The 24,425-nt window shown below is 45.0% G+C and overlaps 1 protein-coding gene across 6 annotated transcripts in view; it reads left to right on the top strand.

The window, feature by feature from the left end:
- Window positions 1–24,425, top strand: part of LOC142584723 (ABC transporter G family member 23-like) — a 269,091-nt gene that overhangs the window by 63,462 nt on the left and 181,204 nt on the right. For all 6 annotated transcript variants that reach the window (XM_075694944.1, XM_075694945.1, XM_075694948.1 and 3 more), the window contains one exon: window positions 10,569–10,831. In XM_075694944.1, coding sequence (XP_075551059.1) covers window positions 10,569–10,831 — 263 coding nt within the window. The remainder of the gene's footprint in view (window positions 1–10,568; window positions 10,832–24,425) is intronic.

Raw genomic sequence — 24,425 nt, 5'->3', positions numbered from 1 at the left:
CGAGAGGTCAAAATTGTCTGCGTTGTTTTATTTTCCCTTTTAGCAACGTGCTAGATTTCACAGCATATGCGTCGGCTTAAAGTATTTATCTAAAAATTATGGACATTTTAAAGGGTAAATTTAATTAGTTGGGGTACTAATGCGACGAACTGCGGCAGATTATTCAACTCGTTTCAACAAATAATAATAATAATAATAATAATAATAATAATAATAATAATAATAATAATAATAATAATAATAATAATAATCTTTATTAAGCACCCAAGAAAATCAGTACAGCAAAACGGGCCCATCTAAGCCAATGGTGACTTGTGTGACGTGGCCCGGCATCGTCAGCTAAGCGATGTGGTTGCAGTGTACATGCACAAATTCAAAACCAACAAATACAAGGGAAACAGATGAGCGTGATAAACGTAGATCAGGTTTCCAAGGCATCGAAACAAAAGCATAGAGTAATCACAACTGCGACAAACAAAAGGAAAATAAGTACATACATCTGTATTACAACATGTGCAACAGACTCTTCAATTTAGAACCGAGTGTCCACAGAAAGATAGTCGTCTGACAAATTATTAAATATCTTGGGGACGTACACGCAGCGCCTTGCTGCTCCGTATCCAGTAGATACGCGCGGTACAACGAAGCGCTTTTCTTTGCGCAGCGGTCGCGGGGAGGCGTGCGGTTGCTTAAATTCATCCGTCCAGAAATGGTGCAGCACAACCGCAGAAATGAATAAAGATTGAAAGGACGGGAAACCGAGATCATGAAAAATATCTTTGTTTGATGGTGTCGCGCGATTATACGCCACACTTTTTAATGTATTCTTTAAGAGGTTATCGAATCTGTCCTGCCAACGTTGGGAGCAGAAAGCGAAAATCGTTATACCATACCTTACTTAAGGTGATGTATGCAAGGGAATGTACTATCATTTTTTTAGTCTCAAACGGCACCAAACTTTCAATGTGAAAGAGTAACATGCGACATATCTTAGTTTGGACCATACATGCGCCCCATGATTATGCCATGACAAGTCACTATCGAAATGAATGCCGAGATATTGAGTTTGTATTTTCGGCAGGAGTACACTTACAGGATAAGCAGTCTTGGGTATGAAGATACACTGGAATGACCGTGGATCCAATCTTTAGGGGATTTTTGAAGCATATAATTTTTGTCTTTTTTTTATTTGACGGTAAGCTTGATTTTAAAAAGCCAGACCATAGCTTCATGCACCGATTGCTGCAGATATTCAACAGCCTTTTTCTAATTAACATGCTTTGTTAGGAGGACGATATCGTCTGTATACTGATACACTTTACCATTTGGGATTACTTAAATGAAATCGTTCACAAATATGTTAAACAGAAGAGGCGATAAAATTGAACCTTGAGGGACACCAGCAGCAAGGGATAATTTGCTGCTATAGTATTTGGTACCTATAACAACCATTTGACACCTGTCGGTGAGATAGTTCTGAACAAGAGTATAGAAGGGGCCCCTGAAACCAGTAAGATATAATTTTCGAAGTAATATGTCATGGCAAACTGAATCAAAGACTTTGGATACGTCGAGAAACAAAGCACAGCTAAACAGATTTGAGTTCAAAAGCAGAATACAAATCGTCTGCAAATTCTTCCAGGAGCGAAATTGTACCCCGACCTTGCACGAAACCAAATTGCCGGTCAGACAAAATTGAAAACTTTTGAATGAAAGAGGTCATAACCTCAAGCAAAAATTTTTCTATAACCTGAGATAATACGGGCAAAATGGATATAGGCTGGTATAGTTTTCAACAATAAATTTCTTTCCTGCCTTATGTAGTGGTTTAACTAAAGCAGTTTTTAGATTTTGTGGCAATGTTCCAGTATCTAGGAAGCCATTTAACATGAAAAGCACAATATCTGAAAGCGCCTCAAAGTTTCTTCTCAGCAAGCTTACAGATATTCCATCTACTCCAGGTGGTTTATTCGTTCGAAAACTGCAAATGATCCGGGCAAGTTCCGATTTCGAAAGCCGCGGTAAAAATGCAGATGCTTTCAAAGAATCACCAAGCGTCACATCTTGCCGAGGCTTAGATAACGCCTCTGTTGAAGCCTGACTGAAGAAATGATTGAACAAGTCAGCTGTTTCGACAGGGTTTCCGGGAAAATGTTCCATCACAGATTTTACAGTCTCAGATTTCCCTCTGAGACGGTTTATCTGCGACCAAGTTTTGGTAGCACTTTTGGACGATTGATTAAATTTGTGTAGGAAAAAGCGACGTTTTGCAGCGCGGAGAAGAGCAATTACTTTATTTATTGCAATCTTATATACTAATTGGAGGTCTTTATTGTTAGAGGTACGTTTACATTTTTTCCAAAGCCAATCCCTGTGAGATATGGCTTGCATAATATCGGAACTAATCTATGGATAGCTTTTCCTGCACTTTTTATTCCTGAAAGACGTGCAGTGCCGTTCGAAATGTGCTAGACGCTCACAAAAGCTATCGTGGTCTGGGGGCCTACCGTGAACCAACGAAGACCAGGTAAAATTCACAATGAGACTGTCAAGTTTCTTTTGATCCACAAACTTATAATCTGAAATCCTGACGGGGTTCTGACCTTATCACTTGAATACTGCGTGCCAACGACCGATACACTTAGGGATACACAGCAAGCGACAGCATAGTGGTCAGATAATCTGTGAGTGATAACACAAGAATTGAGTGAATGATTAGGCGCTCGAACCACAATATGGTCTAAGCAAGACGTTACAAAACGGCCATTCAAAATTTCCTCTCTTGTCGGAGCAATAACCGTTGACGTGAAACCATAAGATGCCAAAACGGTTAAATAATCTAATACTGAGGTGCTTGTTGGACATAGAATGTTAACATTGAAATTCCCTGCCAGGCAAACTTGATCTATTGATGACCAGCTCTTCAATGCTTCTTCTAGTTCCAACACAAAACGAGTAGCACTATTACTTGGGGTCCGGTACACCGCTAACAATAACAGTTCATAATTTACACAATGAACATTTACGGCGAGGCATTCCGCATGCCTGAACGTAAAGTCTACCATGAAGTGTCATATTTTGAATTTACATATATAGCAATGCCGCTGCCTCTACGGTTAGTCCGTGTTATACTGCAACACCTGTATCCATTTAACGAGAACATATGTAGGAAATATTCTGACACGTTGATTTCTGTGACCAAAAAAGCATCTACGAAATCAAGCATAGATTCAGCTAGCACGTTTAATTCCTTCCCGTATTTACGTAGGCTCCTAATGTTTATGTTCACGAGTGTAAAATCGCGTGGTGACGTGCGCCCAAACGATTTCTTGAAAGAGGTGAAATCGGATAACTCACTGAAAGTAGCTGCCATTCTGCTTAAGCAATTCCTTTAATATCAGAATCCCGGTTCACACGAATGAGAGAGGCATTTGTGTCTTTTTTTTTTGCGTAAATTTTTCCGCCTTTCACCCAGCAGTACTTGAATCCTTTTTCTTTCTCTGCCATGCGCATGCGCCAGAACAGGTCCCGATTCATCTTGGTTAGATTGTCGTTGAAGAAAAGGTTCAAGTCGGAATCAGTCACACATAACTGTCGCATTTTCTTACGCGCGTCAAACCACGCCTCTTTCACTGATACTGTCGAGAAACGGATAAGCACAGTTTGGTTTTCTTTTTTGCTAGGTAGCCGATGGGCTGCTTCAATGTCCGAGATTGAAATGTTCAGCTCAAGCTTATTCGCAAGGTCAACCAGTTTTTCCTTCAAGTTCTCATGTTCTTCTTGTTGCAGTCCTTCAATCTCCAGATTGCATTTTCTGCTATATGGCTCATTTTCGTCTTGAACTTCACGTAGAGCTTGTAGTTCATCTGCCTGTGCTTGCACCGTCGCTTTCAATGCGCCAATTTCCGCCTCGTGTGCTGCAGCAAGTTCTGTGCTAGCTTTCACCTGCTCAAGTGCCGAGCCATATTGGTTTGACATAAACGCTACTGATTCTTCCAGTTCTCCGACAGATTTAGCTTCGTGAATTCTGCCTTGAGCAGCAAGAGTGAGTCAACTTTCTGTAGCAAAACTGGCAGTGATGCTAGGCTAGCTTTGATCTCCCGGATTTCGCGCAGCACTACCTGTTCAGATTCAGTGATTTTCCCTGCAGGAGCCGCTTCTGACTGGGAAAAGGCGCGTTTTTTCCAGTTCGACACGTTTTAAAAATCCATGAGTCCTTTTTCGCTTGACCCATGCCCATGTAGGTACTACTACTAACGATGGAACATGCCTGTCCTAGGTGGTAGCCGAGTTTACACTCGAAACAACACCGTCCATCGTCCGGTAGCACTTCTTGGCATGCAGTGCAGTCGGCACAGTCTTCTAAATCTGACATAGTTCGACACAAGCACGGTGCAGTCGGCGGAAACAGAAGCGATAGGTAAAGGTAAATTAGAGTTTAGTACCTGATAAAATACAGAGCATCAGTGTTGGGCCGTTCGAATTGCCGCCGACAGCCGTATAATAATAATAATAATAATAATAATAATAATAATAATAATAATAATAATAATAATAATAATAATAATAATAATAATAATAATAATAATAATAATAATAATAATTTTATTTACACGCATCCTAAAGCAATACAAAGAAACGGGCCTGTCTAAGTCCACGAGGACTTGTGCGACTAGGCCCGGCAAAGTCGGCACAGCGATGTGGTTATATATTTACATAATAGGTGAAAATTACATAATTTACATAATAACGCATTTTTTTTTCAAACTTTCGGAAGCAAGGTTGGTAGTATTACCTGTTAAGGACAATGACATAGTAAACAAAGACAAACACATAAACAACTTAAGTAAAGAATCAGAACTAAAATTCAACGTTTCTTCAATAATTTCTTCAATGTTTGTTTCTTCAAGTTGCCGAAAAGAATTCATCAGCCAAATCATTAAATACTTTTGGGATGTATACACTTCTCGCTTCTCCATACTTAGTAGTGGAATAGGGTAATTTAAAACGTTTCTTTTTGTTTCTTAACAATCGAGGTGCATCGTATGCCTTTTTGAATTCATCGCTGCAATTATGTCACATAATAATCGTTCTTGTAAATAAATCCTTAAATGTGCAACCTCCTAATTCATAAAAAATACTATTGTGATGTAGTGTAGTACCGTGAGCAACATTTTTAATATATTTTTAAGTAGTTTATTAATCCTATTTTCCCAGCGCTCTGCACAAACGGCGAAGATCGTTATACCATACCTCAGCAAACCGTACGCTAGTGCATGGACTATCATTTTCTTGACTGGTAGAGGTACCACACCCTTTATGTTGAAAAGTAGATATGCAACACTCCGTAGTTTGCCCACATAAAAACGCCATGTGATGCTGCCAAGACATGCCGCTGTTGAACGTTATACCCAGGCACTTGAATGTCTCCACACATTCTATAGCAGTACATTTACATGAAATACAATGTTCATGATGTAGAAATATTGGCAAGTTTATTTTTTGAGTTTTGAACGGACTTCGAAAGCACGTGATTTTGCCTTTCTTAGCATTGATATGTACACAATTTTCTTCAAGCCATTGCATGGCCTTATGAACTACATTCTGCGGGGCGTTAATAGCTTACTCATAACGCATATGACGTGTGAGTAGAACCGTAACTTGTGCATATTGATACACCGTAGCTTTTGTAATTATCGTGGGAAAGTCGTTCATAAATAAATTGAAAAAGACAGGGGACACGCATCCCTGTGGGAACCCCAGCTGTAATATATTTTCTAGCGCTAACAATTTCTTTACTACCTATGATTACCTGTGACCTGTCATGTAAATAATTGCAAATAAGGTAAAGTAAGGTCCCCTGAAACACAAATGAAACATTTCCAATAAAATGTCGTGATTACAGTTTCGAACGCTTTTTCTAAATCCAAAACCAAAGCACAACTATACAGGTCCTTATCTAGAGCAGAATATAATTCATCCGTGAATTCTAATAATGTAATAGTACCTCGCTCAGCAAAATATTAAGAAATAGCAAATAATAATAATAATAATAATAATAATAATAATAATAATAATAATAATAATAATAATAATAATAATAATAATAATAATAATAATAATCCTATTTTATGTCCACTGCTGGACGAAGGCCTCCCCGCTGCGATCTCCAATTAGCCCTGTCCTGTGCCAACCAATTCCAGCTTACGCCTGCGAATTTCTTAATTTCATCACTCCACCTAGTCTTCTGCCGTCTTCGACAGCGCTTCCTTTCTCTTGGTACCCATTCTGTAACCCTAATGGTTCGCCGGTTATTTAACCCACGCATTGCATGACCTGCCCAGCTCCATTTCTTCCTCTTAATGTCAATTAGAATATCGGCTATCCCTGTTTGCTCTCTGATCCACACCGCTTTCTTCCTGTTTCTTAACGTTGCCCCTAACATTCTTCGTTCCATCGCTCTTTGCACGGTCTTTAAGTTGTTTTCGAGCTTCTTTGTCGGTCTCCAAGTTTCTTCCCCTATGTCAACACCGGTAGAATGCATTGATTGTACCCCTTTCTTTTTAATTATAATGGTAATCTTCCAGTCGGGATCTGACAATGTCTGCCGAATATGCTCCAACCCATATTTCTTCTTCTGTAAATTTTCTTCTCATGATCAGGGCCCGCTGTGAGTAATTGATCTAGGTAAACGCACTCCTTTGCAGACTCTAGAGGCTGACTGGCAATCCTGACCTCTTGTTCCCTTGCCAGGCTATTGATCATTATCTTCTGCATAATAATCTTCAACCCCTTGTTATACTCTCTTTGTTAAGGTCCTCAACCATTTGTTGTAACTCGTCCCCAGTGTTGCTGAAAAGGACAAGGTCATCCGCAAACCGAAGGTTGCTGAGATATTCGCCGTCGATCCTTACTCCTAAGCCTTCCTAGTTTAATAGCTTGAATACCTCTTGCAAGCACGCAGTGAATTGCATCAGAGAGATTGTGTCTCCTTGTCTGACCCCTTTCTTTATAGGTGTCCCCCTACTTTTCTTGTGAAAAAATTAAATGAAAAAACAGTAGCCAGTTGCACGATGCTCTAGCACACAACCTAATTTGAGGATGAATAGTCCAATATTCATTTTCTGCCACTTTAATAGCTCTAGAACGCGTTTAAAGCTTGTTTCATTTTTATTTTTGCGTTAAAATGATTCCACACCAGTCATTGTAAAGCGGCACATCAATGACTGCTGCCGAAATCTCTCGTACATATTTTTGTGCAGCAACCCAATATGTTCGTGACTTTGCGTGTAGGCATGTCTTATTGTCTTGAATATTTTAACCAGCCGTACTTATATTCATTTGATCCCTCTTGCGGTTGGTATACCAATGATACCTTGAGCAACAGAATGCAGTCTATAGGAAGTTTTTTCCCAGCGAGTCTTACACCATTCATGTAGTTTTCCATCTCTTCAACGCAACTACAAATATCTAAGTTGTTATTTTATTCCGACTTGCCACTCTAGAAATTTGCATTTTGCTGCCGCTGTCACTTTAGGTGATGCGCGTCCACCTGTTGACAGGCAAGGCCGCTGTTATACTCACTGCGCTGCCTACATTTGAACGCCGGGTCGTCCGTCTCTCGCCTGAGCACGATCACTTCAAGGTGTCCGTGGTCTTTATAAACTGGGAACGACATTCGCCGGAGTTTTTTCAGTGTCCCGAGGACGAAAAAAGGCGGGGCGTATAGTGGCGCGCGGGTGCCCACTGGCACCGTTTTCCCGGCGACCGAAGCGGTGCCGCAGGTGTGCACTGATCTGTGCCGCGTGCCGTCAATGTGGCCCGGCTTTCTCAACAAGCGCCGCTGACCGAACGTGTTCGTAGGGCTGCGGTTTTGCTGATTGGCAAATAGCATGCCCGAACCTATTACCGACCCGAGGCAGGGCTCTAAATTCCAGATCATGAGAACGAAATTTACAGGCGAATAAAAATGAGTTAGTGCGCATACAGCAGGTACTCATGACCGGCCAGCTTACCGCTTCATGCTCATAAACTCTACAATTAAATTGCATTAAATCAGTACTTCGCTCTATGGGGCTGAAATTTAGAGGATAACAAACAAACGTGAGATGAAACTAAGGACTGCTCAACGAGCGATGGAACGTCTCTGACGCCGAGAGATTGAAAGAAAGCAGCATGGATTGTTAGTAAGTGCGCACAGCTGATAGCCTACTATACTTTTATGTCCTGCTGTACTGCTATATTATTTATGTCCTGCTGGAAGTCCAGCAGGACATATGTTCTAACGCATAAACGGTAAAATAGGCAATAGCTGGTTTTACTGCTTTAAGAAAATGGGGTCCGGGGGACACGAAAGTGGGCGAAATGACTATGCTTTGCGTACAGATAAGGAAATCTGTAGCTACCATCTGGAGTAAGATGACGCAAGACAGGCGTAATTGTGTATTGCTGGTAGAGGCGCTCGTCCGCCAGTAGGTCGGCTGATAACATTGATGAGGCGCTGTTAGAAGTCTATGGCGACGGTTCTGGTAAACAACTTGTTTCATGGGGATAAGTGGTATTGCAGTTTTGTTAGTGAGCTTGTAATTGATGTTACAGAATTATGTGGAGCACGTTCAGAAACAAAAATGGTAATGATGCTCTCCACGTGAGCTAGCTCTTCAATATTTATATATTTCAGTTCACTAATATGAGCTTGATTCAGCTCACGGGAATGGCATCTCTTCATTATTATTTTTTTTTTCATTTCAAGAACTTTAGGTATATAAGAAAGACCATACACGAGAAGCGTGTCTGGTCGTGTCTTTATTCGGCAAGATTGCCTACAAACAACAGAGTAAGTACTGGAGTACACTCTTAAAAAGATTTACACCTTTTGGGGATTGTCTTTTCCCACAACAATAATCGTCCAACCCATATTTCTTCTTCTCTAAATTTTCTTCTCATGATCAGGGCCTACTGTAATTGACCTAGGTAAACGGTGTATAGAAGAGGTGTATGTAAGAGGTGTCTTGCGCGCATTTCCTTTCTTTAACACTGCGAACCCGGTACTTTCAAGTGACGAACGGCTTGTGCGTTATCAGCGTGAAACAGCATTCTCGACAGGAAAGTAGCGAGCCCTGAGTTTTCTCAAGAAAGGAAACGCGAGCAAGGTATATGACGATGATTCTTGTGGGAAAAATATGCACCCGAAAGGGTGCAACTGTTTTAAGAGTCTACATGTTGGAAAAGACCTTCATCAAGCTGCTGTTCGTCTGTAAAAAAAACTATATATGCTACTTTACGTACGGCCTAAAAGCACTTATAGGCTGTCCACACTTTCATTTTTAATCAGCTGTTGCGTGCAATGCGTGCCTAGATTACTCTGTAACGACTCTCTTAAAACTAAATTTGCAGGGAAATAGTATGTAACGTGAGCGTAGATAGTCCATAAGAGGTGTATATAATAGTGCCACTTCTGAGGGCAGAGGTCAGGGGCGCTATAACGTAAAGCTATCCCAAACTCTTCTATTCCAGTTCTGCAATCAGCCCTCCGCGATTGCTCAAAAACTTTTTTTGAATCGCCGCCACTTCGCCTGCCTGTCACGCGACGTCACCAAAACCGCGATAGCTCCCCATCTGATATGATGCGTACACACTGATCATGCATTATTGGACCGAACGAAAGAAAAATAATTTTTTTCTGATTCGACGCCTTTTCGCCATTAGCCCTCGGCTGTTGGTCAAAAGATTTTGGGCTGCGCCCACTTCACCTGCCTGTCACGCGACGTCACAAAACCGCGAAAACTCGCCGCGTGAAAGTGACGTGTACGAGCTAGGTACATCAATATGCCGAACAAAACTGATTTTTTTTTTTCTGAATAGCCGCAGGCTGCCCCGTTCCGAAAGGAATAAAAGATGGTTGCCGCAGATCGTTCAGGCACTGGCTACTCGGACCTGCCGGAGAGCTTGAGTTTATTTGCGTATTATAAAGCTTGCGTAGCCGTGTAACGTTTTTGAGCACTTTCGGCACGTTTACGACCTCGCTCTGCCAACTCTTCTTTGCTGAGGATCCGTTTTATCGGCATTCTTCACCTTCCGCTGCATGCTGCCGCGATTTTCGACTTGCAACCTCAAGCCAAGTAAGGGACAGCGTACCAATCGCAGACGCCGGCTAGACCCGTTTCATCCGGTTACCGATTTTCAGTGCAGTGGCTCGGCCTCATCGAATCCCTCTCCACATTAGCGCGCTCCTCGCCTCTTGACAGCGAATTAGATAAGACAAGCCGGTCAGTGTAGGCAATGCTATTCGTTTTTCAAGCAAACAAACGTGACCTCCTATGAATGGGGAGAGCGTTTGAGTGGTCTGTTCAGACAACCCTGCGGGTGACCGCCCGATGCTTGCGTCGGCGGTTATGCAAATTTGACGTCAGGAGATTGGAAGAAAAACATATTGGAATAGTTTTACGTTATAGCTGGCCCCAGATAGCATATCCATGGCTCAATCATGCCCTCCGCACTTTTGCCAGTACAGTTGAGCACGAATGACACGCGCTGTAAGCATCCGCGCGAAACTGTGCTCGCCGCAGGTGTGCCAGGCGCTAGACTTTCCACCGCCACCCGCCGAAAAACAGGCGCAGCCAATCTCTGAAAAGCAGAAGCCGCAGCCAGTGCCTGTGAAGCCACAGCCCGAGCCACTGCGGCGCCCGCGGCTAGCCCCTGCTACGCCAGTGCAGCCGTGTCCGGTGCCGGAATCGCTGCTCACATGGGCCAACTGGGGACCCGTGCGGAGCTGTATCCGCCTGAGGGCGCTGGTGGTGAAGAACTTGCTCAAGATTATGCGCCGTGTCATGTAAGTTCTCGGATGCGCACGTGGTGTGGAACTCTAGTGTTCTACGTGCCAAAACCACGATTTGACCATGAAGCACGCCGTGGTGGGTGACTCCGTAATAATTTCGACCACAGGGGATCTTTAACGTGCCGTCTGTGCACGGTACATGGGCATTTTTTTTCTAAATGGGACAATCAATGAATATAGCAAATCAGTTTTGCGGCTGCCCGCAAGCTGAGAAAGGGCTCATGAAAGGGAGAAATGACACCCACGAGGCTGTAGCGCAAAGCTACGAAGGGAAACCAATACTCATTTCACAGAATGAAAGTTTCGCAGTTGAAGAAAAAAATTTCGTCTTGGTCTGGGGATCGAACCTGGGACGAACGCCTCTCCAGGGTGGTCGCTCTTTTGTTGGAGCAAGCCACGAGCTCAGCGCATCACAGAGTGACGCCGAATTAATCGGCTCGAGTCACCGGGATACTGAATATGGCAGATCAGTTCTGGAGAAGGCCGCAAAGTGTCGGAAACATTATGAATGAAGGGAAAAATTCATCCACCTGACTGTAGCTAGAAGCTACGAAGGAAACCGCGAGGAACTCGCATTTTGGTTATCTTCGTGCTACTGCAGGTGGATTACAACTATTCCGTTTTTATGCGACAACCAATACGCTACACTACGGTCGATTTGCTTGTATCAAATTAGTTACGCAAGAGTCATCTGTGTGTCACGCTCGATATCCCTCAGCGAGAAATAGATTATGTGATGGCCTAATAGCTTTATATATCGGCCCCCATGAACAGAGAATAAAATATCTATAGATATCGTGATCTTCGTAACGGTATCAGGAAAGCAGATAATCTTTCATTTGTTTTTTGCTGCTACTGCAGACGATGTCTCCAAGAGGCATGAAAAAGAGTGCGTTCATTTAATTGTCGCAGGGAAACCCGATTATTCGAGACGAATTCGGAAAAAAAGAGAACACCAGTTAAGGGGAGGGACATTTGAGTTGCACCCTCGAGTCATGAACAGCAGCTTACTGATATTTTAGCAGAAAGTGATGTAATCAGTCTATGCTACCAGTAGTAACTCATGGGCTGAAACTTGATAACTCATTTGTGCCTGCAATTTCTTTACCATCACTCCTATTTTATTCCCGCATTGCGATGCTTTGCACAGCTTTTAACATCATGAACCGTAGCAAGGCGGCTTTGATAATGCAAGCGCGGCGAGCGGTGAAAAAGAAAATGATTGAATGACTGTCTTGCCATTTTTGGTTACGATAACGCGCATTGTATGAGAGGACATGAAAAGCCGCGACAAACAGCCTGACAACTGCCCTAAACACGTTGTAGTGCATAATAAAAGATCAGCAGGGTAAGTATACAACAAAAGTAAAATGTCAAAAGTTAATTTAGGGGCGGCAACCTCCAACATTCAAGGTGGAAAGGAAGAGGCAGCAGACTTGTGCGACCTCGCAGTATCAACGCCCAATTTCCAGCGAAGCTGTTTCTTTCGAGCACTTGAATTCAGAAATTTAGTCGCCGAATATTAAACTATACACTTTAGAACGTCGCCCATAGATGACTCACCCGTTTCAAACCTTGTCGCATGTAACATTTTCGAACACTTCCTGAAAGTTTTTTTTTTTTTCACAATGGCTGCATTTGGCCCACACACGTTTGAATTCGCATACAGATTTTCCATAGTTAAAAAGGGTTCCTATCACCGCGGTTAAGTCCCATTATTCGTGACAATTATTCGTGGCTAGTTTCGAGGAAAGTAGCCCAGTGACCTGACCTAAGTGACACGGCCACACTAACTCCATTTGTACAGCATAACTGGGTCGACTTGTTATTGCGACAGCAATTATAGATAAATTTCCAGCGTCATGTCACGCTATGCTGACCCGGCCATCTGCAGCTTGCTTCGAGTTGCGAAAGCTTCATAGCTGACCATTGGTTGTCCCAGCAGCATATCACATCAGATTTATACCGGCACTTTGATCGCCGTCCTCCCATTGTTCCTGCTTATTAATGCGTAAGCACCATTTGTCGAGAACCCCAGCCCCTTCACGCGAGAAGTGTAATCTCTTGTATCTGTACAAAAATGCGTAATTCGCAAAATGAAGGCGTTTAATCGTTATAATAGTGTATATGTACATGACTGGTAGGTTTGTAACGATAAAGAACAATTTAAACCCAAAAAATAAAAGAACACCCATAGAGCTACGTACCGCTTCTTGGAAAATGCATCCAGTCCTTAATTTTCAGTTTTTCTCTGCGTCTCTGCACTTTTTGTGTGCTCTGTACTCGCCGTGGAACGACCTGTAGGACCCCCCCCCCCTCTCCCGGAAAAGCACATCTAGCGAACCTCTAGGCGCTCTGCGCCGTATCCATCACGACACGGAACATCACCGCCAGATTCACTCCATGCTGCATCCATGGCAGCGGTGGCAACCACAAGTCCTGCGGCCCCTGCAGTAGCAGCTACAGATCAGGGTCCTGCGAGCAAGAGACTACGCGAAAAATAGCCTTCGGGCAAAAATGCAGGGGATATGGACCAGGCATCCTTCAGGGTTATATCCTACAAGAAAAAAAAGTGCTGGTGTCCCTGTTACCTTCAGACCTAGCCTAGAAAGGGCAAACCTATGCAATGTTAACACCAACGTAGTGGTATCGGCGGTTGTAACGTCGGCTCAAGAGAAAGTTCACAGCCATCGCCTTAACAAGGACGGCAGCCTGATGGTTACAGTGTCAATTCTCCCCGGCGACAACCGTTTGCTCATGGTAAGTAAGCTAGCTGGCGCGGCCGTGTCCCATATTCATACACGGCCAGCTAGGGCAAAATACGCGATGTACCTCTCAGCTACTCAAATGAATACCTACAATAATATATACGCGACCAAGGCGTCGTTACAGCAAGGAGGCTCACCACTTGCACCCCTGAAGATGGCGCCAGGGTCAAAGAGACACGTGGACGATCCGTTATATTGAAATTCGCCAAAGATTCACCTTTACCTCAATGAGTTGCGCTTGGATTCAGTAGTTACCCTGTCACCGAATACGTCGGGGCAGCAACACACTGTTACAAATGCCAGAGGCATGGTCACATATCCAGACATTCTACCGGCCCAGTGTGCTGCAAAGTGTGTGCTGGCCCCCATTCGCACAAGGAATAAAGCTCGAGAGCGCAACCTAAATGCGCCAACTGCGGTGTCCCGCACCCTGCTTCATATGGAGGGTGCGTTAAAAAGAAGGCTGCTACACTTGCTCGTGTGGTGGAGCATGTACAAGGGAAACCACCCAAGCGCCATGAACCACCAGCTAACCCCGATGTGGTTATCACGAATACGACAAGCCACTCCCAGGAACAATCACCGCAAAGCCAAAATACATCTGGCAACACATACGCTGATGCGGTCAGAAAGAAACGTGGGAAGCCCGTGGCCTCATCGCCTCCTCCGAAGCTACCGCAAAGTGTCGCGCAAGACCCACCAAACGACCACTGCCGCCATCAGCCTCAGGCGCCACAACACGACAGGATGGCCTGAGAAAGGCGGCAACACTAAAGCACCGAACAGGACATTACACGCTTACTGATTCCGATGTTGTTTACAGCCTTCAAAGCTTCTGTCCGCGCCAACCCCTCATGAAGATGCATCGCAAAGGTAGAAGCCGTCCTTACAATGGAGCCGTTGGTGTCGGCATCTTACGCTCCACAGGGCCGTACTACCTCACAGTAATGATCATGGCTTCTGCAACGACAGCCTCACCTGAGCTGACCATCCACAATATTTTTCGCACATGCGCCATATTTCAGTGGAACGTTCGCGGCCTTCGCTCGAAACTCTCAGGTTTCCGGCAGCCGGTGCGAGCGTATCCCTTCCCTTTCATAGTCATCTTTGAATCATACGCCGAGGAACATTCCCGAATGCAAGAGTACTATTTTCATCATTCACAGTGACCGGATGACATCAGCAGATTACTTATAGGCTTTTGCAAGGATATTCCGGCCCCCGTGGTTGGTATTCCGCCTCACAGTGACAGTGAATATGTGTGTGCCATAACATTAATAGGCCAACAAGAATACACTTTCATTGTAGTATACCTGGAGCCAGGCAGGCCATGCGGCGCTTCGAGACATGAAAAGTTGATTGCAACAACACCTTCTCCACATATTGTTTGTGGAAACTTTAATGCTCACAATGAAATTTGGGACAGCTCAAGCACATGTGCACGAGGAGCCAAGCTCGCAGAGCTTCTCTCAAAGTGTTCAATTGAACCTCTAAATGACGGCAGTATAACCTACCTCAGAGGCCCGATGATTACGAACAACATTGACGTGACCTTCGTAACAAGTTCAGCTCCTCGCAATATTACCTTGATGTACCGACTTGGAAACACGCGGGAGTGACCATTACCCAATTCTTACATCAGCTGTCTGTATGCAGTTGCCACCAAGAAAATTCCTTACAAAATCTACAGATTGGGATCCATACACGCACGCTGCAGGCAGCGGAATTACTGCTGCAACCCAGGACAGTGGCTCATTGTCTGAGGAAATGCACACGAAATTTCCACGAAACAAGTCAGCTTACCGCCAAATGACGAGGAATTTGAAAGACTGTGTGCCATTCGCAGGCGAGCTGAAAGGAAAGTTTTACGCACGAAATGCCTTGAAAACCTCCGTGCCTGCCGACGGACACAACGTCATATCGGGTGATACCTGGATAAACGTAGTCGGCAAAGATGACGCGACTTCTATTCCACGTTGGATGTGCGTCCACCTGTAACCAAAATTTCGCGGGTCCTTAGAGGTATGCGCACGCCGCACCAACAGCTTCACCCCTTTGCTGCACTCTCTCTGCATGAACGAAATTTCATCAAAGAAACCTCAGATGAATACTGCAGACTACTGTCAGCGGGTTCGAGGCCTTTGATTTTCTCCACAGATGGTCAGTCTGGCATCCCACAGGCGGCAGTGCCAGCGTTGGATCTGCCTTTCACAATTGAAGAGCTCACCACAGCTATCGTTGAATCAAACTGGCACACATCTCCGGGCTATGACGAAATAAGCCACGAACCATCGCAAAGCTGCCCCGCATCTCCCGCTTACGGCTCCTGGAATATTATAATTCTTCGTGGATGTCTGGTGAGGTCCAAGCGGAATGGAAGCTGACAAAAAATGGAAGCTGACAAAAAGCTGACAAAGCAGCCAACAAGCTACGCGTCTTTCCGGCCCATCGCCCTACTGAGCTGTGTAGGCAAGCTTATGGAGCGGATGATGTACAAACGTATTACATGGTTCCTTAAAAGCCACAAGTTTCCCCAAGGAATGAACGGCTCCCGCCAAAACAGGTCTGCTAATGATAATGTCATCGCCCTCGTCTCTTCACTTAATGAGGACATTCACGCTGGCCGCATCCCGACGGGCGTTTCCCTGGACACCAAGGCAGCTTTTGACTCTGTTTTTCACCAGGCCATTGCTAACTGCTCACTGCTCTCACTGCTTTTGCTAACCTTGACGTCGAAGGAAAGCTATACAAGTGGATCGAAAACTAGTTAACTGGACGGAAAATATTTGAGTGCACCGAACGGACATACACAGTTTTATGCAGTGGAGAAGGGCGTACACCAGAGTGGTGTGCTCAGCCCGCTCCTATTCAATCTCACCCTGATGCACATGACAAGAAACGCGCCACCAGGAGTACACATCACAATCTATGCCGATGATATCTGCATCTGGGGCGTATCAAGTTCGCGCTATATCACCCAACAACGACTTCAAGAAGCATTACTGAAGCTATCCATGTATTTGGCTCCCCGAGGTCTTCACCTCTCGCCAGAAAAAAAGCACAGCCATGGCTTTCACAAGAAAGAAAATGACCAAATATCCGCTCTGACTCGGTGGGCGAGCGCTGCCGTACGTACGGTCTCAGCGATTCCTTGGAATTGTGATAGACGGAAACCTCTCTTGGTCACCTCAGATTTAAAAAAAACTACGTGCGAGGATTGCTGCAGCATTACAAGCTTTCACATTCATGGCGGGAACACGACGGAGCTGCAACTGCCGTTCAATGGTACTACTTGAAAAAGCCTATATTGAAGGCACATCGCGCCATTGCCTACCGGGGCTTCAGAGATTATCACCAGCCAACAAGAGGACTCTCGAAAAAACTGCCTGCGGATTTGCCTGGGCCTCCTGAAGGGCTCTTCAGCCTCGGGAACAGTAGCGAAAGCAGGATGTCTACCGCTAGATGTCTTCGCTTCCCAAGAAACAATGAGTACCCATCTTCGCCATGTGCTCCACGGGAAGAAGTATTTAATGTACCGCGTCCACGTAACCAACAGTAAGTCTGGCTTTCGCCAAGCTGTGCATATCTTGCACCGTCCTCCGATTATTCAGCCACAAAAATAACTGCCTCCGACTTTTCCTCCCCGGTCACTTTCGCCTCTAGATATAAACCAGTTTGTGCCCAGTGTAAATGGGACAAAGAGTCGCATGCCACAGAGCGCGCTGCGGCAGACCCCTCTCCTCTACTTAGCCGAGAAATATACTCAGCATACCCACATTCACACTCATGCCTCAAGCACTTGGGAGACTTCCTGCTGAGGTCTTTATGTGCCCTTAACAGGACAAATGCTTTCTTATCGGCTGCAACGGAGGACATCTTCAACGACAGCAGAGCTTTACGATATCAAAGAAGCTGTCCTCTATATATTGCGCCGAGCGCCTGATCAATAGCTGATTTTCACTGACCCTAAAGGAGCACTACAAACATTGTCCAGTCTGCTAAAAAAACTATGATTGGCCTGTTTCTTTCGACATTGCGTACTTGCATCACTTGGCCATTGCATCAGGCCACTGTATCAAATTTCAGTGGATACCTGCTGATTGTGGTATTCTGGCCAACGAAAACGCAGATGAAGCGTCACGCAAAGGTCTTCAACGCCAAAACTATAAGCGGGTTTATTTCACTCGATCTGGTGCTTCCCAACTAGCTAAAAAATTTGCTTCTTAAGAAAAGGACCGGCGGTTGAGCTTTGCGATTCAGCATTATCCTTTCCTTTACTCAGTCGACCCAAATCTCAGATCCAGACTCGCATCCAACATTCCTCGCCATTTGGAAACCCTATAGCATCGTCTTCGCCTAAACTCCGCATATGGAAACGGCTTACGGTACCGCTTCGGTCAAGGGACAAGTCCACACTGCAACAACTGTGGCTAAACTTGAAACGGTGGATCATATCCTGCTTGTGTGTCGAGCGTATGCCGATGATCGTGCGTTCTATGAACATTGCATACATTTGCTTACACAGATACCTTTGTCATTTCACTGTCTTAGGGCCTGCCTCACACAACAGAGGCATGCGATGAACTTTTTATTTACATACTTAGAAAACATCGGTCAACTCGACAAACTGTAGTTCTATTCTGTCACCCTCATGTACCTTTCATGCAGCGAATTATCACCTAATCATACACCAGTGTATACGCGTACAATTAAGGAATTTACCATAGCACGCCGTTGCCCATGAGTCAGAAAATTCAATGGCCAATTTTTTAAAACTTATTCCTTCTTTTTGCGCCTCTCTCCTTCTCTCTCTCTCTCTCTACCCAATTCCCTTTCCCACGCAGAATAGCATTTCAGCAATGTCTTTACGCCGGCTAAAATCTCTGCCTTTCATTAAAGGGTTCTCTTTCTCTCTTAGTAATCATGAATTGGAGCTTCAACAGGTCAGGAAGGCGAAGGAAGAACTGGCCTTAATTACTTCATGTCTGTAACACTTAGCGCCAGATAGCTACATGATCATTACATAATGCCAAATTGCGAAATTAACAAAAGGGAAAACCACTTGAAAACGTTATTACGTTCCTAAATTGGCTCAGAAGGCCTCAATTATTCCGCTTTGCTTCTAGGGCACTTTTATATCATGCTAATAAGACGGAGCGTGATTATAATCACCAAATCCAACCAATAATGAAAAACTTCCAAAAGCTTGTCCGGTTTATCCAAAATAAGTCGCAATTAAACTTACATTGAGGCTCTTTATCTTCAGCCTTCATCTCCGTGCAAAAAAAGAAACGAAAACACTGACGCTTTCCCTTCTGCGGCGTTCAGCTGTCAAGTTTCATGGAAGCAATCAAACTAACAAAGAAAAAGTCTGCCATACCGCGAGTAGAAGAGACCAACGATGCCTTCTGTCTACCAAACGTTCGTCAAACTTCATCATTATTCAGAAGACTAGCGCAAGATAGCAGGGACAAAGACAGAGAAGACGGCAGGACGAGCGATAATTAGCGCTCGTCCTGTCGTCTTTTCTGTCTTTGTCTCTATTTTGCGCTAGTCTTTTGAATAATGATGACACACCAACAAGCCCAGCTTTCTGCCTTGGTCAAACTTCATAATCATCCCCATCAACATCATCATCAGCCTGGCTACGCCCGCTGCAGGGCAAAGGCCTCTCCCATACTTCTCCAACCACCCCGGTCGTGTATTAATTGTGGCCATGTCGTCCCTGCAAACTTCTTAATCTCATCCGCCCACCTAACTTTCTGCCGCCCCTGATACGCTTCCCTTCTCTTGGAATCCAGTCCGTAACCCTTAATGACCATCGGTTATCTTCCCTCCTCATTACATGTCGTGCCCATGCCCCCCATTTCTTTTTCTTGATTTCAGCTAAGATGTCATTAACTCGCGTTTGTTCCCTCACCCAATCTGCTCTTTTCTTATCCCTTAACGTTACACCCATCATTGTTCTTTCCATTGCTCGTTGCGTCGTCCTCAATATAAGTAGAACCCTTTTCGTAAGCCTCCAGGTTTCTGCCCCATAGGTCAGTACTGGTAAGACAGAGATATTATACACTTTTCTCTTGAGGAATAATGGTAACCTGCTGTTCATAAAATGAGAATGCTTGCCAAACGCATCCCAGCCCATTCCTATTCTGATTATTTCAGTCTCATCATTCGGATCCACGGGCACTACCTGCCCTAAGTAGATGTATTCCCTTACCACTTCCATTGCTTCGCTACCTATCGTAAACTGCTGTTCTCTTCTGGGACTGTTAAACATTACTTTAGTTTTCTGCAGATTAATTTTTAGACCCACCCTTCTGCTTTGCCTCTCCAGGTCAGTGAGCATGCATTGCAATTGGTCCCCTGAGTTACTAAGCAAGGCAATATCATCAGCGAATCGCAAGTTACTGAGGTATTCTCCATTAACTTTTATCCCCAATTCTTCCCAATCCAGGTCTCTGAATACCTCCTGTAAGCACACTGTGAATAGCATTGGAGAGGTTGTATCTCCCTGCCCCACGCCCTTCTTTATTGGGATTTTGTTGCTTTGTTTATGGAGGACTATGGTGGCTGTGGAGCCCGTATATATATATTTCAGTATCTTTACATATGGTTCGTCTACACCCTGATTCCGTAATGCCTGCATGACTGCTGAGGATTCGAATGAATCAAAAGCTTTCTTGTAATCAATGAAAGCTATATATAAGGGTTGGTTATATTCCGCACATTTCTCTATCACCTGATAGATAGTGTGAGTATGGTCTGTTGTTGAGTAGCCTTTACGAAATCCTGCGTGGTCCTTTGGTTGAGAGAAGTCTAAGGTGTTCCTGATTCTATTTGCAGTCACCTTAGTAAATACTTTGTAGGCAACGGACAGTAAGCTCATCGGTCTATAATTTTTCATGTCTTTGGCATCTTCTTTCTTATGGATTAAGATTATTTTGGCGTTCTTGCAAGATTTGGGTACGCTCGAGGTCATGAGGCATTGTGTATACAGGGTGGCCAGTTTTTCTAGAACAATCTGCCCACCATCCTTTAATAAATGTGCTGTTACCCTATCCTCCCCAGCTGCCTTCCCCCCTTTGCATAGCTCCCAAGGCTTTCTTTACTTCTTCAGGTGTTACTTGTGGGATGTCAAATTCCTCTAGACTATTCCCTGTTCCATTATCGTCGTGGGTGCCACTGGTACTGCATAAATCTTTATAGAACTTCTGAGCCACTTGAACTATCTTATCCATATTAGTAGTGATATTGCCGGCTTTGTCTCTTAACGCATACATCTGATTCTTGCTTATTCCTAGTTTCTTTTTAACTGCTTTTAGGCTTTCTCCGTTCCTGAGAGCATGTTCAATTCTATCCATATTATAATTCCTTATGTCAGCTATCTTACGCTTGTTGATTAACTTGGAAAGTTGTGCCAGTTCTATTCTAGCTGTAAGGTTAGAGGCTTTCATACATTGGCGTTTCTTAATCAGATCTTCCGTCTCCTGCGATAGCTTACTGGTATCCTGTCTAACGGAGTTACCACCGACTTCCATTGCACACTCCTTAATAATGCCCACAAGATTGTCGTTCATTGCTTCAACACTAAGGTCCTCTTCCTGAGTTAAAGCCGAATACATGTTCTGCAGCTTGATCTGGAATTCCTCTATTTTCCCTCTTACCGCTAACTCACTGATCGGCTTCTTATGTACCCCTTTCTTCCGTTCCCTCCTCGGGTCTAGGCTAATTCGAGTTCTTACCATCCTGTGGTCACTGCAGTGCATCTTGCCGAGCACGTCCACATCTTGTATGATGCTAGGGTTAATATTAATGTCGCCGAAGAAATTAAAGCTCATGAACGCAATCTACAAAACGTGCCTCTAAAAGCACTCCTGCCAAATGAAGCGTGACTCGTTATGAACTCCGCCAAAGCATAACTTTTCAACTTGCGCCACTTGCGCGTGACCTTCCAAACTGTATGCAATGCTGCACCTGTTTGCCTTGCAGTTCTACACGGTTCGTCATGTAAACTTTCCACTTAAACTACGGAACTAACCAGATCCGATCATGCTAATAACTTAAAAAGAAAAGATTGTGGTATTCCGTACGCCTTGTCAAACGTTCACCGCGCAACTAATCTCCTAAAAAATGAACCCAGAAGAACAAAACAATTGGCAACGCTTCTTTCTAATTTCTTTTTCAATCCTCAACAAATCCTTTCACACGAGCTCGACATGTGTTCTCGTCAAGTGCGGTCGCGAAGAAGGCAAAACTCGTTCATTTGCCCGACCCACCTCGTAGCTACGACTTTAGAACAAGAGCCTCCGCGCACTAGGAGAGGGGTACACCCGCGCGCCCATTTTCCCCTTATGCGCTGGGCAGTTGACTTTATTTGCCCTCGTGAGTGACCAGCTCTTGCAGCAGCCTACAGGACGCTTCCCTTTGTGCATCTGCTTACAGCCCTCAATGCGGTTAGGCCTGAATATTCGCGAAACTCTCGCAACGTGCGTCACGCCGATCCCCGATCTCTGCAAACGCCTAAGCTCTACCGTCCTTCGCGTTTTCGCACTCTTCGGCTGGCTCCCGACTTTCGCGCATTTGCCTCTGTCGCCTTTGCGCTTCGCACGTTTGATTCTAGACGCCTCGACCTCTTTCTCCTCCTGTGCCTACGCCTTCTCTTCACCATCTGTTCTGACTTATCCGAATAGCCATAGGTGACATATTCCGGCAGGCCGGCCGAGCTTGCCGTCTCCGTACAAACTTGTTTTAACGGGCTCTCTGTTTCCTGTGCTCTTTTTGGCAGGGTGGACACACTTGCCATCTCCTTACACACTTGGCCTAACGGGTCCTCAGTTTCTTGTGCGGGAAGACCTCCGCTCTTTACCGCCTTCTGCTCGCTTTCGGCTACTAACGCGTTAGACTCGTCATTGCACGCAGCTGCCTCGGGAATCGTTCCATGGTCCCCTGACCACTGCAAAATTGGGGACACGCCTATCAGTCTCTGAGTCTCTTCCGTGTTTTCACTCTGAAAGCTCCCATATCGGAGAAGCGTTCTCCTCGCTCCGTCAGTGTTTGCTCCGACCCATTCGAAGAGCCATAGCGGACCTGCTCTTGCAGGCTGGCCGAAATTGCCGTCTTCTTGCTGATTTGCTCTGCTTGAGGTGCTTCGCCCTCTTTCTCCTGATGCGTTCCCAGGGAAGTATCCGGCTTAGCATTCCTACGGACAGACTTACTACCTTTTTGCTTCCCGGCACCATATCGCGCTTGGTCGCTTCTCCCTGATTGTTGCGGCGCACTGCGGAAACTTTGTCGCTTGCAGCTATCCTCGACGGATTCTGCCACTATCTTTTTGGCCTTCGAAGTCGGCGCCAAAGTCCGGACCGAAGTGTCTGAACAAAGCCTGCTTAGCCCTATCGTAGTTTCGCGGCTTCTCCTCGGACAAGCAGTTCGTGAAACACTTAGCGATACTCAACGGGATCAGCGCTGGTGATCTCTCGGTCCACAAGTCCCGGCTGACACCCTCTTTCTCGCACGCACTTTCGAAATCAACGAGGAAATTAACTATATCGTCGTTTGTCTCGAAAGCGCGTCGTGCTATCTGCCGTCTAGGTATGTAACTTTTGTGTTCTGCCATCCCAAGAGCGTGACGTTGCACTGCCTCCTGCTCGCGCCTCTCGCACTCCTCTGCTTTTTTGTTTTCTTTCAGTAATGGTTCCCAAGCTTCGCCAGCCTCATCGACCGTCACTTCTAGGTTCATGACGTCGAGAACTGCGCTGAACCGTTTTTGCGGAACCGGCGCGAATGCCAAACTCCTCGCAAATTAGAAGGAGGCCCTGCACTTCGAATTTCTCCATATGGCAATCTCGCTTGCCTTCAAAATTCACCCTTTCTTAAAACTGAAATCTCTTATTCAAAGAAAGTGAATTTCCGGAACTGGTGCCCACCAGAAAACACTCCTACTCTCTTAGCATCTGCTTTCTTGTACTAGAGAGAGTTCTGGCGACATGAAGAGCAAACATTGGGCACTAGCTAGCCCGTCCTTATCGCTACCATCAAAAGACTGCAGAAAGTCTCAGCACTCCTTCCTTACAAGCTTATTTTCCTGGCCTCACCGGCCTCGTCCCCCATTCCACTCCTCATTCTGCAAAAGCTCCAATTTCTGCCTTTTGCTTATTGCAGGGCCAACAGAAATGCCTGTCTGCTCATGAAATTCCAGGAGTTCTTGGACTTTCAACTTGTCCATGGTCACCGCGCGCTCTGTTTCTTAAAGAAACACCACTAGCAATTTAGCCCGCGAGGCACTCAATTCTTGGTCTACGAGGTAAAATCACTAATAACACCGAACACCATTACCGACTGCGCGCGCTAATGAGTCTAGCGAAAAGAGAAGCGAACACGCAGCACTCACCACACCGATGTAGCCAACGCCAACCGATCCCACCAGCTGCCAGCCACTGTTGTGAAGCCAGCACGTCCCAAGTTCCGCGAGGTCAATCTCACCGCGGCCTATCACTGTTGTGAAGTCGGGGTTCCGTGCAGCCCACAAAGTTTCCATCGATGGTGTCTGAAGCAGCAGAAGCTTGATGTGGGCGAGTTGGTAGAGCATACTTAATGAAAAAAGAGAGCGCTACGAAGACAAGGACGAAAGAACAACATGTACGACAGACAAGGCGCTCCGAGACTGACAGGAGTTGATTGCGATGAGGTTGATGCACGTGGCGATGGGACATGGTTGAACTTCTGAAGACAGGAAAGAGCCCAATGTAGAAGAAATCTGAAGCAGCAGAAGCTTGATGTGGGCGAGTTGGTTGAGCATACTTAATGAAAAAAGTTCA

Source organism: Dermacentor variabilis, chromosome 6 (assembly GCF_050947875.1).
Source record: "Dermacentor variabilis isolate Ectoservices chromosome 6, ASM5094787v1, whole genome shotgun sequence".
In the NCBI taxonomy this organism is placed as follows: domain Eukaryota; kingdom Metazoa; phylum Arthropoda; class Arachnida; order Ixodida; family Ixodidae; genus Dermacentor; species Dermacentor variabilis.
The sequence above is the reverse complement of the archived record's forward strand: the minus strand, read 5'-3'. Positions and strand labels throughout refer to the sequence as shown.